Source organism: Garra rufa, chromosome 24 (genome assembly GCF_049309525.1).
Source record: "Garra rufa chromosome 24, GarRuf1.0, whole genome shotgun sequence".
In the NCBI taxonomy this organism is placed as follows: Eukaryota; Metazoa; Chordata; class Actinopteri; order Cypriniformes; family Cyprinidae; genus Garra; species Garra rufa.
Genome location: NC_133384.1, coordinates 3,143,526 through 3,161,379, shown reverse-complemented (window position 1 = coordinate 3,161,379; position 17,854 = coordinate 3,143,526). Strand labels below are relative to the sequence as shown.

The 17,854-nt window shown below is 35.9% G+C and overlaps 1 protein-coding gene across 1 annotated transcript in view; it reads right to left on the bottom strand.

Moving 5' to 3' along the window:
- Positions 1–17,447, bottom strand: part of arhgap21a (Rho GTPase activating protein 21a) — a 59,831-nt gene extending 42,384 nt beyond the window's left edge. The window contains exons 1-3 of the mRNA XM_073830307.1: positions 17,439–17,447; positions 17,106–17,291; positions 13,005–13,026 (exon numbers count right to left, since the gene is read on the bottom strand). Of these exons, the coding sequence (XP_073686408.1) occupies positions 13,005–13,026; positions 17,106–17,291; positions 17,439–17,447 (217 nt within the window). The remainder of the gene's footprint in view (positions 1–13,004; positions 13,027–17,105; positions 17,292–17,438) is intronic.
- Positions 17,448–17,854: the final 407 nt, after the last annotated feature.

Below are 17,854 nucleotides of genomic sequence, written 5' to 3'. Positions count from 1 at the left end.
TCACTACATTAATGTATGCTTTCACCTGATAAGACAACCATACCTGAACACTGGCCATCTCATGAGCATATACTAGTATCCCTAGTTATATAGTTTCTTCAGTCTGAAAGTAAATATGTAACAATAAACACTTCAAACACTAGTATGCTACAGTTTTGTTACATCACCTCACTATATCATATACTGTAGGTTTAATTCAGCAAGAGGCATTTTGGCTATAAAAATCTATTGCACATTTTTTAATCTAATCTCAAATGTTTTGAGGTTTGGCAGTCTTGTGTGTTTTTTTTTTTTTAGTGATAGTTGTTCATTAGTCCCTTGTTTGTTCTGAAAAGTTAAACTGCCCTCTGTTCTTCAGAAAAATCAATTACTGTACGACTTTGAGATCCATCTTCTCACATTGAGGACAACTGAGGGACTCATATGCAACTACTACAGAAGCTTTAAACGCTCACTGATGCTTCAGAAGGAAACACGATGCATTAAGAGTCAGGGGTGTAAACTTTTTTCTTATTTTGCCTAAATATCATTTTTTTTTATTTAGTACTTCCTTTCAGAAGCTACAAAATATACTTAAATGTTTCCCGGAAGAGAAAACAAGTTAAATTTACCCTGATCTTTAAATCTATGGCTCTTAATGATTCGTTTTGAACCTTCTGTAATAGCTGCATATGAGTCCCTCAGTTGTCCGCAGTTGGAAAGAGTTCAAATACACAAAATGCTGAAAAATCAAAGAATTTGTGGGACCTGAAGGATTTTTCTGAAGAACAGTGGGCAGTAAAGGACTCATGAACAACTATCACTAAACAAACAAACAAAAAATAACAGCAGTGGATCATTCGGGCAACAACACATTGAGAATCAACTGTATGTAAACTTTTGAACGGGGTCATCTTTTATGTGAAATATTTTAGCAGTACTGAATAAAAAATAACATGCAGTTTGTATGATCATTATTATTTCAGTAAAATAATTAACAATTTGCAAACTCTGTAAGGTAAACTTCTGACTGTATATACTGAATAGTGTTGAACTTTCTTTTCCCTGTGTTCTATTCTTCAAGCAATCCATAATGGCAACACAGCTGAAAAATTAGTTTGAGCTGTGCTCTTTACAGTACAGGTGTGAATTTGCATTTCTTTCAGCCTGAGGTTTACTCTTTTCACTTGAAGTGTGAAAGTGGTTTTACATTTGCCAAAAATAAAACTTTGCTATATTAAAAAAAAAAAACAAGCCCAGACTAAATGAGAAAAGGTGCTGCAAAAGTAACGTAACACTTCACATTTCATAAAAAGTAACTAAGTAACACAATTAGTTACTTTTTTAGTGAATAACGCATTGTTGTAATGCATTACTTTTAGAAGCAACTTTCCCCAACACGGAATATAACACTAGACCTGTTCATCTGTAATCAGGTGCAGGGACACAGGGAAGATTGAGGACAGCAGCCAAGCTTTTGTGTGACAGCCGAGCCAAAAACACATTGTTTTTTGGGAACCCAGAGCTCTTTTATTTACGAGCGTTCTCCATATCTATTGCAGTCAGGCAGCACTAGTGTAATAAAGCAGCGGAGACACAAGAGTCCGTGTCTGGAGCGCATCCAAATCGAGTCTGGCCAATGCGCGTAAGGTGGGGTTTTACTGGTCCTCCAAGAATCGTGTGGAATTCTATTTGCTTGTGCTATTGCTCCAATCCCTGTCCTCATGGACGCCACCCAAAACACTGGCAAGAAAATAAAATGAAATTAAATATCTCTGGCATATATTTTCACAGAAAAGGAAAACAAATATTTGAACAGATGTTGACTTTTTTATTTTTACAGCATCTTTATTCAACTGTAGCAAAGTCTCAAAGCAAAACACAATAGGGGGAATTCACTACAAATGAACTGTGACTGCAGAAATGCGATATTTATTTGTCCGCATTGTTTTAGGGTATAATGCAAATCATGCATGGAGCAAACAAACTGATCACAAGGGAAAATTGCTTCAGATACACAAAAATGCGCCCACATATTGGCAGAAAGTAAGTGGGCTTCCTACCTTTTCCTTGTGGAACTTAGTTCCACAAAAAATCTGATTCTACACTTCCATAATTACTCTCTCCACAACCATGTTTGATCTTTAATATACATGAGGAATGGCCTAATGAGATTTCAAAGTGTGTGGGGCTACCAGGCACAACAACACAGAAATTGAAAGCATAATTGAGAGAAAACGTAGTTGTTGCTCATTTAGGGCTGGGCGATTCTTTCGATTTTTTCAATTAATTCGAATTCACGTTTTAAGACGATTTAATTTTTTATTAAATCGAGGTATCGCGATTTTTTTAATAAAAATATTAGATACATTGAAATTGCACCAATGGCAGAATAATTAAGAGGCAATATTGTCCGACCACATGATGGCGCGCCTAATTAACCGCTGTATTCAGAACGGAAAACAACGTGTTCTGGTAAAATAACGTGAGTCACTAAGGGGACATGATTAGCTGCTTGCTAGCAATTTAGCCTGTTACATTACAGTACATACAATTTCACTTACCACATAAACAGAGTAGAGAGATGATTGAAGACAATGGCGAATTATATGCATATCAGGGCTCTAGAGTGCGACCTAATTTCTCAATGGTGCAACTAAAAGACCAGCAGTTCAAGGGCAAAAAAAAAAAAAACTACTGCGTACGACTATGAAAAAATATTTAGGAGCACCATGTGCGATTGACCCGACCAGCATATTTGTATTTGCGCTGAGTGGAGCTTCAAAGGTTTCTATGTGTTTTGCACGTTCGTTCGTTTCGTTTATTATAATAGAGCTTTGTGAGATTGCGAACTAAGATGAGTGACAGCTTTTAATCATTCGTAAGGGAGTTTGTAAACGAGATATTGATTTATTATAACAGTTAAATAAACAAGAAGTTATTATTAAGTGACTTACATTGTCTGGCTATAACACTATTGCCTGATTTTGCTCTATTTCGTCGTCAAAAGTAATCTGAAACAAGTCACAGCTGAGCCGCTGCGCAACTTATGAATGAATGTGCGTTTTTAAGCGAATCTAGTGAAATGATTCAATTTCCCATTCATGAAGAGTCACTTGCTTTATTCCTGAATGAACCATCCGTTCGAACGAATCAAATGAATGATATGATTCAGTAATTAAATCAGTGTCTTGCCACCAACTGCTGGCAGATCGTTTCAGTTGTTTAAATCATTTAATATTTCTGTGTTAAAATTGTATATTTTTGTATATGATATAAGTGCAAGAGAAAGGCATGGAAATATATATTTTCCTCCCATCTCATATTTATTTGTCTTACAAACATTTACTGTGTCTGGTATGATAAGAATGGGGCCTGGTGGAAAGCGATCACTGATGCAGTTGCAATGTATATTGCAAAATATATGGTGCCCATATATATTGTGGAAAAGCTGGGGTTTCTTTACATGCTAAAAGAAGTAGGGGGGAAAAATCGATTTAAATCGTAAATCAGATTTTTTGTGAAAAAATCGGGGATTTTATTTTTAGGCCATATCGCCCAGCCCTATGCTCATTGCATCTGTGCTTGGTTAGAACAAAATGTTTGATTTTAATTCTAAATAACATGTATTATTACATTTTATATTATACACAATTAACCTTCTGTGTCGCATCTGGATAGGACATTGTGTTTCAATAAACCTGTTTACAGCTAGCTTTCTGTGGGTGGTTACAGTATCCCATTAACTGCATCATGTAAATACTTCTTAATTTAGCGAATTTGCTTAATTCTATAATGAGACACAGGCTTTTGCACAAAAAGGGCACAATTGTTTAGTACATTTGGGAGTCCCAATATGTTCAGCTCAACACCAGTGTTGGCAGTAATGCCGTTTAAGTATAACGGCGTTAGTAACGGAGTTCATTTTTCAGTAACGGAGTAATCTAATTAATTACTTTTCCCATCGTTGCAACGCCGTTATCTTTACTGAGAATGTAAAGTGTCGCGTTACTAAAATTTGGTTGAATAAAGCGCGAGGTGTCATGCTTTGGCTACACATCAGCTGCCTGGAGAGAGCAGGGGTGGGGATGATGACACCGTTGCAAATGCAATGATGATTGGCTGGGTGGGCGGTGCCCTGCTCACGCTGTCTCAGTCACTGCACGCTCTGACTACCAACACAAGACAGCGTGAGTGACAATGGCGACGAGCCGGGGAAATTCAAAGGTAGCGTTCGCGAACTGGAAGTACCGGCACTATTGTGCAGTAGGCCTAATATACAGTTACAGAGATTTGCACTAATGGCCAGGTTTTCCTTTGTTTTTTTTTACCCAAGTTTACATTTGTGTGTCTTTATTTTGCACAATATTTATTTTTTATATGTTTTTATTTCTATGCATATCATATAGCAGGCTGCAATCTATTGAGCTCAAATAAATACCAAATGTTCTATAATACTGTATATAGTGTTTTTATTTTTCAATCAGTTAATATAAACATCTTTGATATTAAAGATGTTATAGAACGTAATAGCGTTATAGAACATAAAAAAACAACGTCACAGTTACTTTGCTGAGTAACTAATTACTTTTACAATGTGGTAACTGAGTTACTAACTCAATTACTTTTTGGGAGAAGTAATTTGTAACTGTAACTAATTACTTTTTTAAAGTAAGATGACCAACACTGCTCAACACCTTACACATCTCATGTGAACATGAGAGAAAGAGATGATGGGAACTGAGTGAAATATATTCTGGGCTGTACAGCATTAAAGCAAAAGACAACAAACACACAAAAACATTGTGTCATTCTTTCAAACACATTTTAAAGGCAGTAAGAGCGCTGATCTCATAAAGCTGTTTATACACAACTCAAGTTGGACGACATCCAACTATTCCACCCAGATTGTCTGCACGTGGAGAGCAGATCTCCATCCACACACACGTCAGACAAATAAACATCCTAATTACTGTGAGGAAACATCAAGTCCTATGTAATGATAAGAAGCACAAGAGGAAGAAAACATCCTAGTTTGTCTTGTTTGGTGACAAACCCAGAGGAAATTTCTCAGAGGTATTTCTTAGACTTGAAATAAAACAGGCAAGTGAGAACAAAAGCTCAAACTCGATTTCACTCATTGTTGCATTCTGAAATGTGCAAGGATGTAATTCATAAAGCAAAAGAGAAAATTCTGTCATCTTTTACTCACTCTCGTGTTGTTCCAATCCTTCGTTTTGTGGAACCTTCTAAACAGGTATTTTGGAAAATGGCTCTTTTTTTCAGCAAAAGTCAATGTCAACAATGGGAAAATGGTATTTTTTTGTTTCACAGAAAAAAAAAATAATAATACAGGTTTGAAAGAGCATAAGGGTGAGTAAATGATAACATAACTGCTTTTCTGTTTGAACTGTTAGAGTTGAGGTCAAAAGTTTACATCTTCCTTTTAGAATTTACCTCAATAAGATATTTTAAATAAAATATGTTTACATATAGTCCACAAGAGAAAATAATAGTTTAAAAAAATTAAAAACAACCCTCTTCAAAAGTTTACATCCCCTTGATTCTTAATACTGTGTTGTTACCTGAATGATCCACAGCTGTGTTTTTTAGTTTAGTAATAGTTGTTCATAAGTCTCTTGTTTGTCCTGAACAGTCAAACTGCCTGCTCTTCTTCAGAACAATTCTTCAGGTCCAACAAATTCTTTGGGTTTCCAGCATTTTGCTTATTTAAACCCTTACCAACAATGACTGTATGATTTTGAGATCCATCTTTTCTGAAGACAATTGAGAGAATCTGCAACAATTACAGAAGGTTCAAACGCTCACTGATGCTCCAGAAGGAAAAAAAAAAAGCATTAAGAGCATGATTGAATTTGAAGATCAGGGTAAATTTTAGGGCTGCAACTAACGATTATTTTAATAATCGATTAATCTGTCGATTATTTTTTCGATTAATCGATGAATCGGATAAAAAAACAAGGGATTTACAACCCTTTATTCAAAAACAGAACTAAAATCTTTAGAAAGTGCACTAACATGTTGCTCCTTGAACTGTTATAATAATAATAATAAAATAAAAATGGACTAACACAAAAAACATACACATGTATGCTTTACATCTGCCAAATATATAGACTAAATAAACTAAAATTACTATCCGTCAAGACAGCGGCTTGCTGTGGTGTACATGCTGCATTTCCCATCAAGAAGCCTCTCAAATTAAATTCCTCAGTGCGCATTAAAAAAGTCATGTGACTTTGCACGCTGGAACGGGATAACTTGACTAACTTTCTGCTACATTCATTCTGCCATGGCGGTGTTTAGTGTCCTGCCATCAGCAGCGACCAGCTGGAAGAGTTCCGCATTCAAATGCACGCAAAACTAATGCCTAATGCCTAATGCATCTTTAGCTAATGAAAGAGTTTTGTTTTCGATTTTAATTATTTCGTTTTATAGTAAAATAATAATTTAAAGCTTTCTATAGATATTGTGTTTGTGAGGCAATTACCTGGGTTTCGGTTAATTATTGTGAAGCGCTCCTGTTTAAACCAAAGATATCAAGCGTATTCTGTTTGTTTTCTTTAAGAGCACATTTTGTTGATACTGTTAGTACACACAAACTAAGGTAGACCCTTTACAGTTCCGGCCCGGGTGGTAAATTACTCTTACCTTTATGAGCAAAAAATTCCACATTGCACTGGCGTCTCCATGCGCTGCAAAGCGCGCTTCTCTCCGCACAAACTTTGGATTTATATTGATTGAATGATTAAACTAATATTGTGATATGTTTAAGTTTTTTATATCAATGGATTTTAATTTAAATCGCGATGAATTAAGCAGGCTTTTGATCTGTCTGCCGCTGTTTGCTAGTATAACTTTAAAAAACAAAAACTTGAATTTAACAAACAAAAAGTGTTCCAAATATATCTCTAAATTAACTCTATAAACTAAAGGAACGAAAATAAATGTAATCACTTTGCTATTAAAATCAGCAGCTGTGTAATGAGGAAGAGAAAGAGAAAAAAAGACAGTCGGACTGGAAATTCAGTCGGCCAAAAATTGATGAGCTGTCGGACAATTTTACAAGGAATGTTTGTTTAATAACCTATAATATTCTTAGGCTACTTTCTTAATTAAATATATTATTTCTTTGATTTATTTTAGCGTTTTTAGGCTGCTTGTTAGCTGACTGAAGTGTAGGCTATATATAAAAAAAACAACGTGCCACCGTCACAGCCCTATTCAAAACTGAGACGATTTCACCTCAGCAGAGCTCCTCTTTCTCCTTACGGTTGTGGTATGTTTTCGACACATTATACAGACAGACAGTGTTACAAAAACTATAGAATTAGTTTTCTCCATCTCCACTATCCAACGACCCGTACAGCAGCTGTTTTGCGATCGAGCATTGGCTGCTGTGAAAATACGCTAGCCAAAGTAGGCTTAAATATCAAACATGTTTGATATAAATCGGGGAAGCATATATATATAATGTAGAAACGGTGCTTTATGCTCAAATGTTCCAGTTTTGCGCATAAGTTAAATTTGCATTTTTGGATGGAAACACAGTTTATGAGGTGCCGAACTCTGCTGGCATCAGTGCGGGAGAGAGACCGAATGTGTCCACTCCGCTCTGCGCTCAATTTTTTAAAATATATATAATAACAACCAAATGTCTCTGCGTCGCGCGACACAACGAATCGATTATGAAATTCGTTGCCAACGCTTTTAGTAATCGATTTTTATCGATTTTATCGATTCGTTGTTGCAGCCCTAGTAAATTTAACTTATTTTGTCTTCTGGGAAACATGTAACTATCTTCTGTAGTCTCTGAAGGGCATTACTAAATTAAAAAAAATATGATATTTAGGCAAAATAAGAACAAATGTACACATCTCCATTCTGTTCAAAAGTTTTCACCCCCCTCTGGGTCTTAATGCATAATTTTTCCTTCTGGAGCATCAGTGAGTGTTTGAACCTTCTGTAATAATTGTCCTCAGTGTAAAAAGATGGCTCTCAAAATCAAACAGTCATTGTTGGAAAGGGTTTAAATACACAAAAATGCTGGAAGACCAACACATTTGTGGGACCTGAAGGATTTTTCTGAAGAACAGCAGGAAGTTTAACTGTTCAGGACAAACAAGGGACTCATATGCAGTTATCATCAAACAAAACAAAACAAAACAAAAACACAGCTGTGGATCATTCAGGTAACACAGTATTAAGAATCAAGTGTATGCAAACGTTTGAACAGGGTCATTTTTATAATTTCAGACATTATTTTCTTCTGTGGGCTATATGTAAACATATTTTATGTGAAATATCTTATTCAGGTCAGTACTAAATAAACAATAACATACAATTTGTATAACCCCTTAAACATTTTGCAGATTCTGAAAGGGGGGTGTAAACTTTTGACCTCAACTGTAACTACATTTGAACCATTTTGTATTACAGACTTTGACTATACAGACGGTACAAAGGTGTCTCTTTGAGGGTACTTCCCCTAGTGACAAGAAGTTGTACCCCTAAAGGTATAATTTTGGCACAGTTTTTTTTCTGAGAGTGCAACCTTTAGCAACCATTCAGTGCACGCTCTGAGGTTTGAAGAGTATTACTGGCCTTCAGCAGAGTAATACAAGCTGCCAAATGAAGGCGTGTGTTACACATACGGGCAGCATTTCCTTAACACTACAATAAATCTGTGTGTGTTTGTGAGAGAGAGTCTCAGGTTACACACCCCCGTCGCAGCACTCTCTGGAATGCACCATTTAAGAACGGTTACGAGAAATTTCTGCAGCTCAATTTCCTGCAGGAAAACCTCTTTACCAAATCTGTCACTGAAAGGCCAATCAATTCACTACAGTCCTTCTGGTAAACATCCCTACTCCTAGCCGTCAGTTGTAATATGCCTTTAGTTTTGTCTGTACTAAAGTACTAAAGACTATTTAGCACATTGGAATTATTGTATTTGTGAATTCGTTTTTTATTTGGGTATAAAGGACCAACAAAACTTGTCTATAATCAAATTCATAATATAGCAGGCCTGGAATGCCAACATAATTGCATAACTACGGAACTACAAAATAAAAACAATAGAACGTTAGAAATGATAATCAGTAAAGTTAAAGGAATCCTAAGGATGAAAGGCAGAGTTGGCCAATCAGCATCTGGGAGGAGAAATTGATGTAATAATGAAAAATAATAATACATATTTAATACAGACTCATTGTGAGCATGCAGGACTTTACATACTAAAGGTTTCTATGGCAGAAAGATATGCTGAATGTCTTATGTGTATATGTGTAAGTAAGTGTGTGCAGTAAAAATAACAAATATGTGCAGCAGATGAAAGCCAGAGCAGGTCTTCCTGCTGTCACGATGGACGTGATTCGGATGTGAATGAGGAGAAATCTGACAAAGACTGCAGCAGAACAGAGAGAGAGAGACAGAGATGGCGCTGCCTTGACCAGGCTGGACAAAGAGATCATTCAGATTTGCATACAGTAATCTACACTATAAGATGTCCATTCCAAATGATTCATTTGCTGAGTTTTCATCCAACTATCTATTTTCATGCAAATTTAGAATTTGCACTGATTGGAAAACATTATATATGCACAAAAAATTCACATTAAAGTTAAGCACAGATGTATTTTCTGGAAGTCGAAACGTGCTGGAAACAGGTGATGGAAACAGTTTTTCCACATTAACTATGGTATATTTGGACCATTTTGACAGTAAAGATGAGGCGATGCACCGAGAAGCTGACAGGTTTCGTACAGTTAATCTGAAAACTAAACTCTGAAGCATTTAACTCACTATTGCTCTAAGTATGGCATGTGGAGGCTGTTGGTGTTCATTATGAGAGCTACTGCACTCATTCTGTTCTAAAGATGATATGCATAATGTAGATTACGTAAACATTCAATCTTTTGATGAAATTTCAGAAATGTGCTTTATGCACCTGGAATCTATTCCCAAAACAATCCTTAGCCATTATTGTTTAAGTGGTACAAGTTCCATCCTTACTAACATCCTAATTATTCAATGATTCACGTTTCCCAAACCATAGTTCCATTGAACATTCACAATCAGCATTACAAATATGTGTGGTTGAAACAGCTATTGATCTGTTATTAGAAGCATAGTTTTAATGTTAGTACAGCATGTGGATATAGATCATGTTTTTAAGCACAATAAGCAAGCTAACATGGAGTACATTCTATATTTTTCATGAATATATACATTTTTCAAGCTATATATTTTAGTGTCAACAATCAATGCCATTTTGAATGCTGCTGACTAAATTAACTGCATATATGTGACCCTGGACCAAAACCAGTCTTAGGTAGTACAGGTGTATTTGTTGCAATAGCCAACAATACATTTTATGGGTCAAAATTATTGATTTTTCTTTTATACCAAAAATAATTTGGATATTAAGTAAAGATCATGTTCCATGAGGATATTTTGTAAATTTCCTACCATAAAATATATCAAAACTTATTTTTTGATTAGTAATATGCATTGCTAAGAACTTCTTTAGATTTTTTCAATATTTCGATTTTTTTGCACCTCCAGATTCCACATTTTCAAATAGTTGTGTTGGCCAAATATTGTCTTATCCTAACAAACAATACATTAGTAGAAAATGTATTTATTCAGCTTTTTTGATAATGTATAGATCTCAGTTTTGAAAAGGTTGACCCTTATGACTGGTTTTGTAGTCCAGGGTCACATATAGCCTACAAGAGTGCACTAGTTACATACTGCATGTAAACATGATTACAAAAATAAACAGCTTTATGCTGTTTTGTGTAAATTAACTATAATTGATTGTGATCAGGAGAAATTCACTTCCAGAACAAAAGTTTACAGATAATTTACTCACCCCCTAGTCATGCAAGATCATGTCTTTCTTTTTCAGCTGTAAAGAAATTTTTTTTTTTTTTTTGAGGAAAACATTTCAGGATTTCTTTCCATATAGAGGACTTCTATGGTGCCCGTGAGTTTGAACTTCCAAAATGCAGTTTAAAGGCATCTTCAAAGGGCTCTAAATGATCCCAGCTGAGGAAGAAGGATCTTATCTATTTTCTAAGGATGCACCGAAATAAAAATTCTTGGCCGAAACCGAAAACCGTATGCAATGTGCCGATCTCTGCTCTCATCATTGCACGCACGACTGCAGACACCCCCTCTTGAAATTTCGGCATTACGAGTTTTGCAAATCGCTATCTGTGGGTCTTTCTCAGATATACTGAAATACGTCCACATCGCAGACGTGTTGCTTCAGACAAGCACATGCAGGCTGCGGTTTCTGTTTGCGTCAACATAGGCTACTCTTTCGGCCGTGTTGTTTCAGTGATAAAACTCTTTCGGCCGAAAACCGAAAATGCACTTTTGGGCCATTTTCGGCCGCCGAATATTCGGTGCATCACTACTATTTTCTAAAAAAAAAAAATACAATTTATAAACTTTTTTACCTCAAATGCTCGTCTTGTCAAGCTCTGCATGTATTCTGTGTATTCCAGTTCAAGACAGTTAGGGTATGTTGAAAAACTCCCACTGCATTTTCTCCTCCAACTTCAAAATCTTCCTACATCGCCGTTTTACCTTTTTTGTAAAGGACATTTGATTTTCTTTGCACATTCACTTTCTAAACACTAGGTCAGTACTTCTGCAGCGATGTAGGATGATTTTGAAGTTGGAGAAGAAAATGAGATAGGAGTTTTTCGACCTACCCTAACTGTCTTGAACTAGAATACACAGAGTACATGCAGAGCTAGACAAGAAGAGCATTTGAGGTTAAAAAGTATATAAATTACCAAAAAAAAAAAATTAAATAACCGATCATTTTGCTAGATAAGACCCTTCTTCCTCGGCTGGGATCATTTAGAGCCCTTTGAAGCTGCATTTAAACTGCATTTTGGAAGTTCAAACTTACCATGGAAGTAAGATATATGGAGAAAAATCCTGAAATGTTTTCCTCAAAAACATAATTTCTTTACAACTGAAGAAAGAAAGACATAAACATCTTGGATGACAAGGGAGAGAGTAAATTATCTGTACATTTTTGTTTGGGAAGTGAACGTCTTTAAACTCATTAACAACAGCTTTATACTGTTGAACCAACGTGGTTCAAACAATTAGAGGTGTGATCATGTATAGTTTCACAAAGCAGTTGTAACTAGCTAGTGATATAACATACTATGGTAGTTAAGCAGTGAGTTATGTCATTGTTCAGGAAACCAGCCCTGGTCAGGACATGATGTTGGATGACACTGAAAAACTGAGGAGGATACTGCCAACAAACCATATGGATCTAGACAGACCTTGCCAGGGGCTCCAACACTGTGAATATCAAACATTTGCATCCATCTTCTCATATACTCTACATATACATATGCACTTTGTTCTACTATGTATATTTCAGCCCGACTCATTCATACAGTTAAACCACTTCTGTAAACCCCAGGATAACTTCACAGCTTCTGATCATTAATCTGCTGTTTTTCTACTAAAAACAGGACTACGTACATTCTACTACCTTGTATGATTTGTATTCCACAAACAGTCATGCCACTCCTTTGCAGTAACCAAACACCAGCCCACAGCTGATCAACCGCCAGAGAGCACGCTGCACTGCCAGCTGGGAGTTTTCCTGCCCCGGGCACGAGCATTAAGGATTCCCAGCAATTCACATGGTGCAAGGTCAGATGCAGGCCACTGAAGATAACACCTCACTCTGAAGTTCATGACAGACACAGCAGATATAGACCTGAATTTCTGAGAACCTCCAACCTATTATTATGAAGCGTGAATCTGGTTACTTCAGATTCCAAATTATTAACATGGCTATTCTTGCAGTGATTATCTTTTATTAGCTACAATCTTGTGATGTTGGAGTCAACAAGATCATAGCAACTCAGTCAGTCCAACAAATCCATGTTCAGTGTTTCAGAGAAAAGCCTTAAATAAACAAGCACAGTGAAGGTGGATCACAGGCTGGGTAAACTCACCTCTGCTGCTATTGTCTTCATCCTGAAAAAGAGAAGAGATTAAAGAGTGTTAAAATTGTTTCAAAGACATTCATGAACAGATTTGTGGGACTGGAATCATGTTCCATTTGAAGTGTAATCCTACTGAGATAATTAATAAATACGTCTGTGAACAAATATGTTGCTTAGTCTTAGATCCTTCATTTGAGCACTTGTTTAAACCTAAGTAAACATTTCAGAAATCGTTAAAGTGACAACAAATTTAAATTAATTAATTAGTTAATTAACTCTTCAAAAGCTTGTGGTCACTAGAACAATTTAATTTAATCAAAATACTGTGAAAAAAAAGATTATTTTGTTTTCTATTTTAATATAAAAATGTAATTTATTCCTTTGATAGGAAAGCTAAATTTTCAGCAGTCATTACTTCAGTCTTCAATGTCACATAATCATCCTGAAATAATTCATTTGAACAGAAAAATAGTATTAAAAACAGCTTTCAAGTCCCGCCATCCATTTACAAATGCTGTTTCATCTTTTAGAAAAATAAATCTCATTCCTGTTTATGTCATAAAGATTACTACGAACATGTTTCACTAACTAATCTGTAAGGAAGCAGTATCTGAAAGCAGCTGATGATAACAGCATTATCTAGAAGCTTCATTACCGCCGACTGGTGATGGTGGGAGAACAGAGCTTTAATCTCTTTATGGGGATCATAGTCTTTTGACTTTTGTAATAAAGTTGAGTTGACTTCATAGCTTAGTGTGTCCAAAAACCGGCCTTCTGACCAACATAAATCTATGTTTAGGAGCAGGAAAGTCTGAAACACTGAGAGCTCAAGGATATATATTGTGCAGGTCAAACGAAATTCTGAACATCTTTGATTTGATGCCTCTATTTTGGGAAACCTGGCAAATCCAGTGATTAGTTCCACCTTGGAAGTGCTTATTGTAGCAGCCTGGGATCTTTTCCAGGTAAATCTGTGCAACCAGATATACAATAGTTGTGGAAATCCTTTAGTTTTTCACAGCTTGTGCTTGCCGTTTTTGTGTGCAAGATGCATCAGATGGTGTGCTAATGGTCTATAGTCGTGCCCTCAGAAGTGTAGACTTGGCAGCATATTGTCCAGTTTGGCTTAGACTCATATTTCAGCCCCATGCCCACAGTTTATTCACTGTTTGATGCATACTACACACAAAAATGATCTGATTTATGCAACTTCTTGGAGTTTGGCTCACCAGTGTACAAGTTACGATTAAAATGTATTGAAATGCTACTCTGAGCAACTTTGATCCTTAGATATAAAAATCTAGATTTCAAATCATGTATAAATGTATAGAAGAGAAAGAGAAATTGACCTATCAGTAAGCCTTGACCCCCTTAGTTACTGTTGCTGCCTCAGACAAACAAACAGAGTTGCTAACTGTCTTACAATGACAGATGTCAGTGTGAAAACCTTGTCCGAAGATGTTTTTGATACATTTTGGTGGGTAACATGATTCATTTGGAAGCGAAGGTTTAGACATCGCAATGCAAGTGGGAGAAACTTCATGTTACGGTCGTCATGATCGCAAATGACAACATCCAGGATCAACACTGTTCATGTACCGCAGGGGAAGATTAATTAATTTACATTTAACCAGTTTAATATGGAGAGGCACGGAAATGTAGACCTTCGTTTATGTGTTTTAGACCTATACTGTATATATTATGACGTGAGAATAGTTAGCTGTTTAGGTTTGTTTGTTGGTATTTACTTCCTAACTTTACTGTTAGCTAGTTTTAGCTAGAGATATTAACAGACTATGTTCTGCTTGAGCAGATGAAAATTGCCACTTAATGAGAGTATGACAACCAGAAAATGAAGCTGAATAATAAAATAAATTCCAAATTCCATCGCCTATCCTTTCAGGATTCCTGGAATCGGTGTTACAAGTACCCCAGGCACATAGTTTTATTATTTTTGTAGCATAAACACCATAAAACCAACGAGAGCTTCATATCATTCAATGATTCTCTATGGTGCTGAAACATAAATATGTCCGAGTTCAGGCCCCCGTGCTACTGATACTGAACTGCCATTGGCTCATCTGAGTTTAAGAGGAGGGGCTTACCGATAGGTCATTTAAAACACAAACTCTTGTTGGTCACTTTACATGTTGGTCAAATGGTTTCTTTCCTAATAAGCTGCAAAGTGAACCAGAATTTTGAGTAGAACTAACTACCAACAAACGATGCACCAAAAAATTGACAACCGAAAATACATTGTTGGTTTCAACCAAAACTGTTTTGGAGGGCTGAAATCATTTACTGAAACTGTTGATGTTGGGATGTGGTTCACGATACTGATTTCTTGATTTAAACTGGTTTTCATTTTGATGAACCAATGTAGATTAAATCCTAAAATCAATCTTTAAATCTATTTAGTTTTCAGGTGATGCATGAAAACAACCTTCACTAAACATTATTTGAGACCCTGGACCACAAAACCAGTCTTAAGTCGCTCGGGTATATTTGTATACTTTGTATGGGTCAAAATTATTGATTTTTCTTTTATGCCAAAAATCATTAGGAAATTATGTAAAGATCATGTTCCATGAAGATTTTTGGTAAAATTCCTACTGTAAATATATCAAAATGTAATTTTTGATTAGTTATATGCATTGTTAAGAACTTAATTTGGACAACTTTAAAGGTGATTTTCTCAGTATTTTGAATTTTTTGCCCCCTCAGATTCCAGATTTTCAAATAGATGTATCTCGGCCAAATATTGTCCTATCCTAACAAACCATACATCCACGGAAAGCTTATTTACTGAGCTTTCATATGATGTATACATCTCAATTTTGTAAAATTTAACCTTATGACTGGCTTTGTGGTCCAGGGTCACATTTGTGCACCTGCCATCCAATTTCAATAAGCTTTGTTCTGTTACTTTTGATATGAAACAGTCTATTTTCACATTTTGTTTATTTTAAAACACATTTTTAAAATGTCAAAATTCAAATGTCATTTTAACACTCTTTAATGTGATAGGTCTATATAATATTTACATATGCTGTTCATAGGGGACGTATTGTATTAGCCCTACAGTTACAGCATGAAATATTATTTATACCTATTACTATTAACATTTTTACATAACATTTATTTTACCTCACAATTCAGATTTTTTTCTTGCAAATGCAAGTTTATATCTCCTAATTCGGACTTTATAACTCGATTTAACTCAAAAATAGTAAATCAATTCTGAGAGAAAAAAAGCCAGAAGAGCCGAGGGGAAAAAAAGACAATGATGAGTTGTTTTTTTCTTATTAGAACTGTGAAATATAATTTCGGAATTATAATTTTCATGGCTCCATAGACGTCAATTTCGTTGAATAACAGTGCTTGTTTATTTAATCATTTAGTATTTGCTAAATGTATGCACCATATTGCATATTCATTATAGTTGTACTTAATCTGACAGTGGTGTCATCATTGGAATTGGAATAGAAACATAATTCTTTTATTAAAACATTGATATAAAATGCTTTATGTGCAATTTAAATGGTTATATACAACTTAGTTAAATATTTTTGATTACTTAACCAATTAATAAATACACTTTATTTTCGATTCTGGTTCAACTAAATGAAAACTTTTTGGTTCCAGTAAAAAAATAATTTCAGTGCATCACTGCTTCCAAAAGTATGCCATAATGTGGCATATAGTTTTTAACAGGGTTGACAGCAGCTAATGAGGGTCTCCTAACGGATCCTATAAAAAGCTGTATCATCTGACAGGAATGGCACTTTGAGACTGGTTAGCTTTAACACTAAAGTGGAATATGCTGAGATTTATTTCTACAACCCACAGTTGAGTAAATTGTGAATTCACAGCCCTAAGAAACACGCAAAGCAGTACTCCAAGGTGTTGGAGTCAGTAGAGGCCCTGCCTGCCATGCAAACATCATAAATTTCCTTATTAGCGTATGAGGAAAGCATTAAAGGTAATCATTTAGATTTAAGCACATCAATGCCAGAGTCTCTGAAGCTAAATTATGTTTAGAGAGGAAGTAAACTGACAAAACCAATTGGCCCAAAGATTTGGACGATCCTTATGTGTTTGTGTGCTGACCTTGAGAGAAGACTGCACGGCTGACTCGGGTGGGTACACAATGAAGTGACGGAGCGTGAAGCCAAAGCCATGAGAGGTGCGCCGTAGGTGCAATGTTTTAGGCCCCGGCCATGAGAAGGGCTCCTCTTCAGCAGCCGGAGACAGAGCCGATGCCTCGCTGCGCTCACAACCATCCTTCTGTTTGGCCTGAGAAAGAGGAAAAAACAGTGTTAATTAGTCATTCAGAAACTTTTATTCATAGTGGAAAATCACTTATTACAGAGACAATCCACACAGGGGAAACAGGGCTCAAGGGCTCTACAGTCATCCTATATCTCTACAGTCAGTTCTTACAGTTACCATTATTAAAGAGCAGGTCATATGGATTTTTAGAAAAATATATTTTTTTGCAGTTTGAAACAAAGCCATCCTTCAATGTAAACAGTCTGCAAAGTGCATTTTACATAAAGATATTGTCTCTCAAAAGAAAGAGTCGACTATAACATTCTGCCTGTTTCCGAGCTACTTCACCGGGTAATCCCCGCCTGCCCGCAAAATACGAACAGTCTGATCTGCCCACAAACACTACCGCTAGTTAGTGTGTTTACATAATGTTGAGAAGACGCTGTGTTCTTCACTGTGAAAGCAGGTTTGTTTTGTTTTCAGTGACGACAGATGATTAAAATTCATTTTTCCATGATACCACAGCAATTAAATGTGAAAGTTTTTGTTGTATGCTCGTCATTTTACCAAGGACTGCTACTCCCATC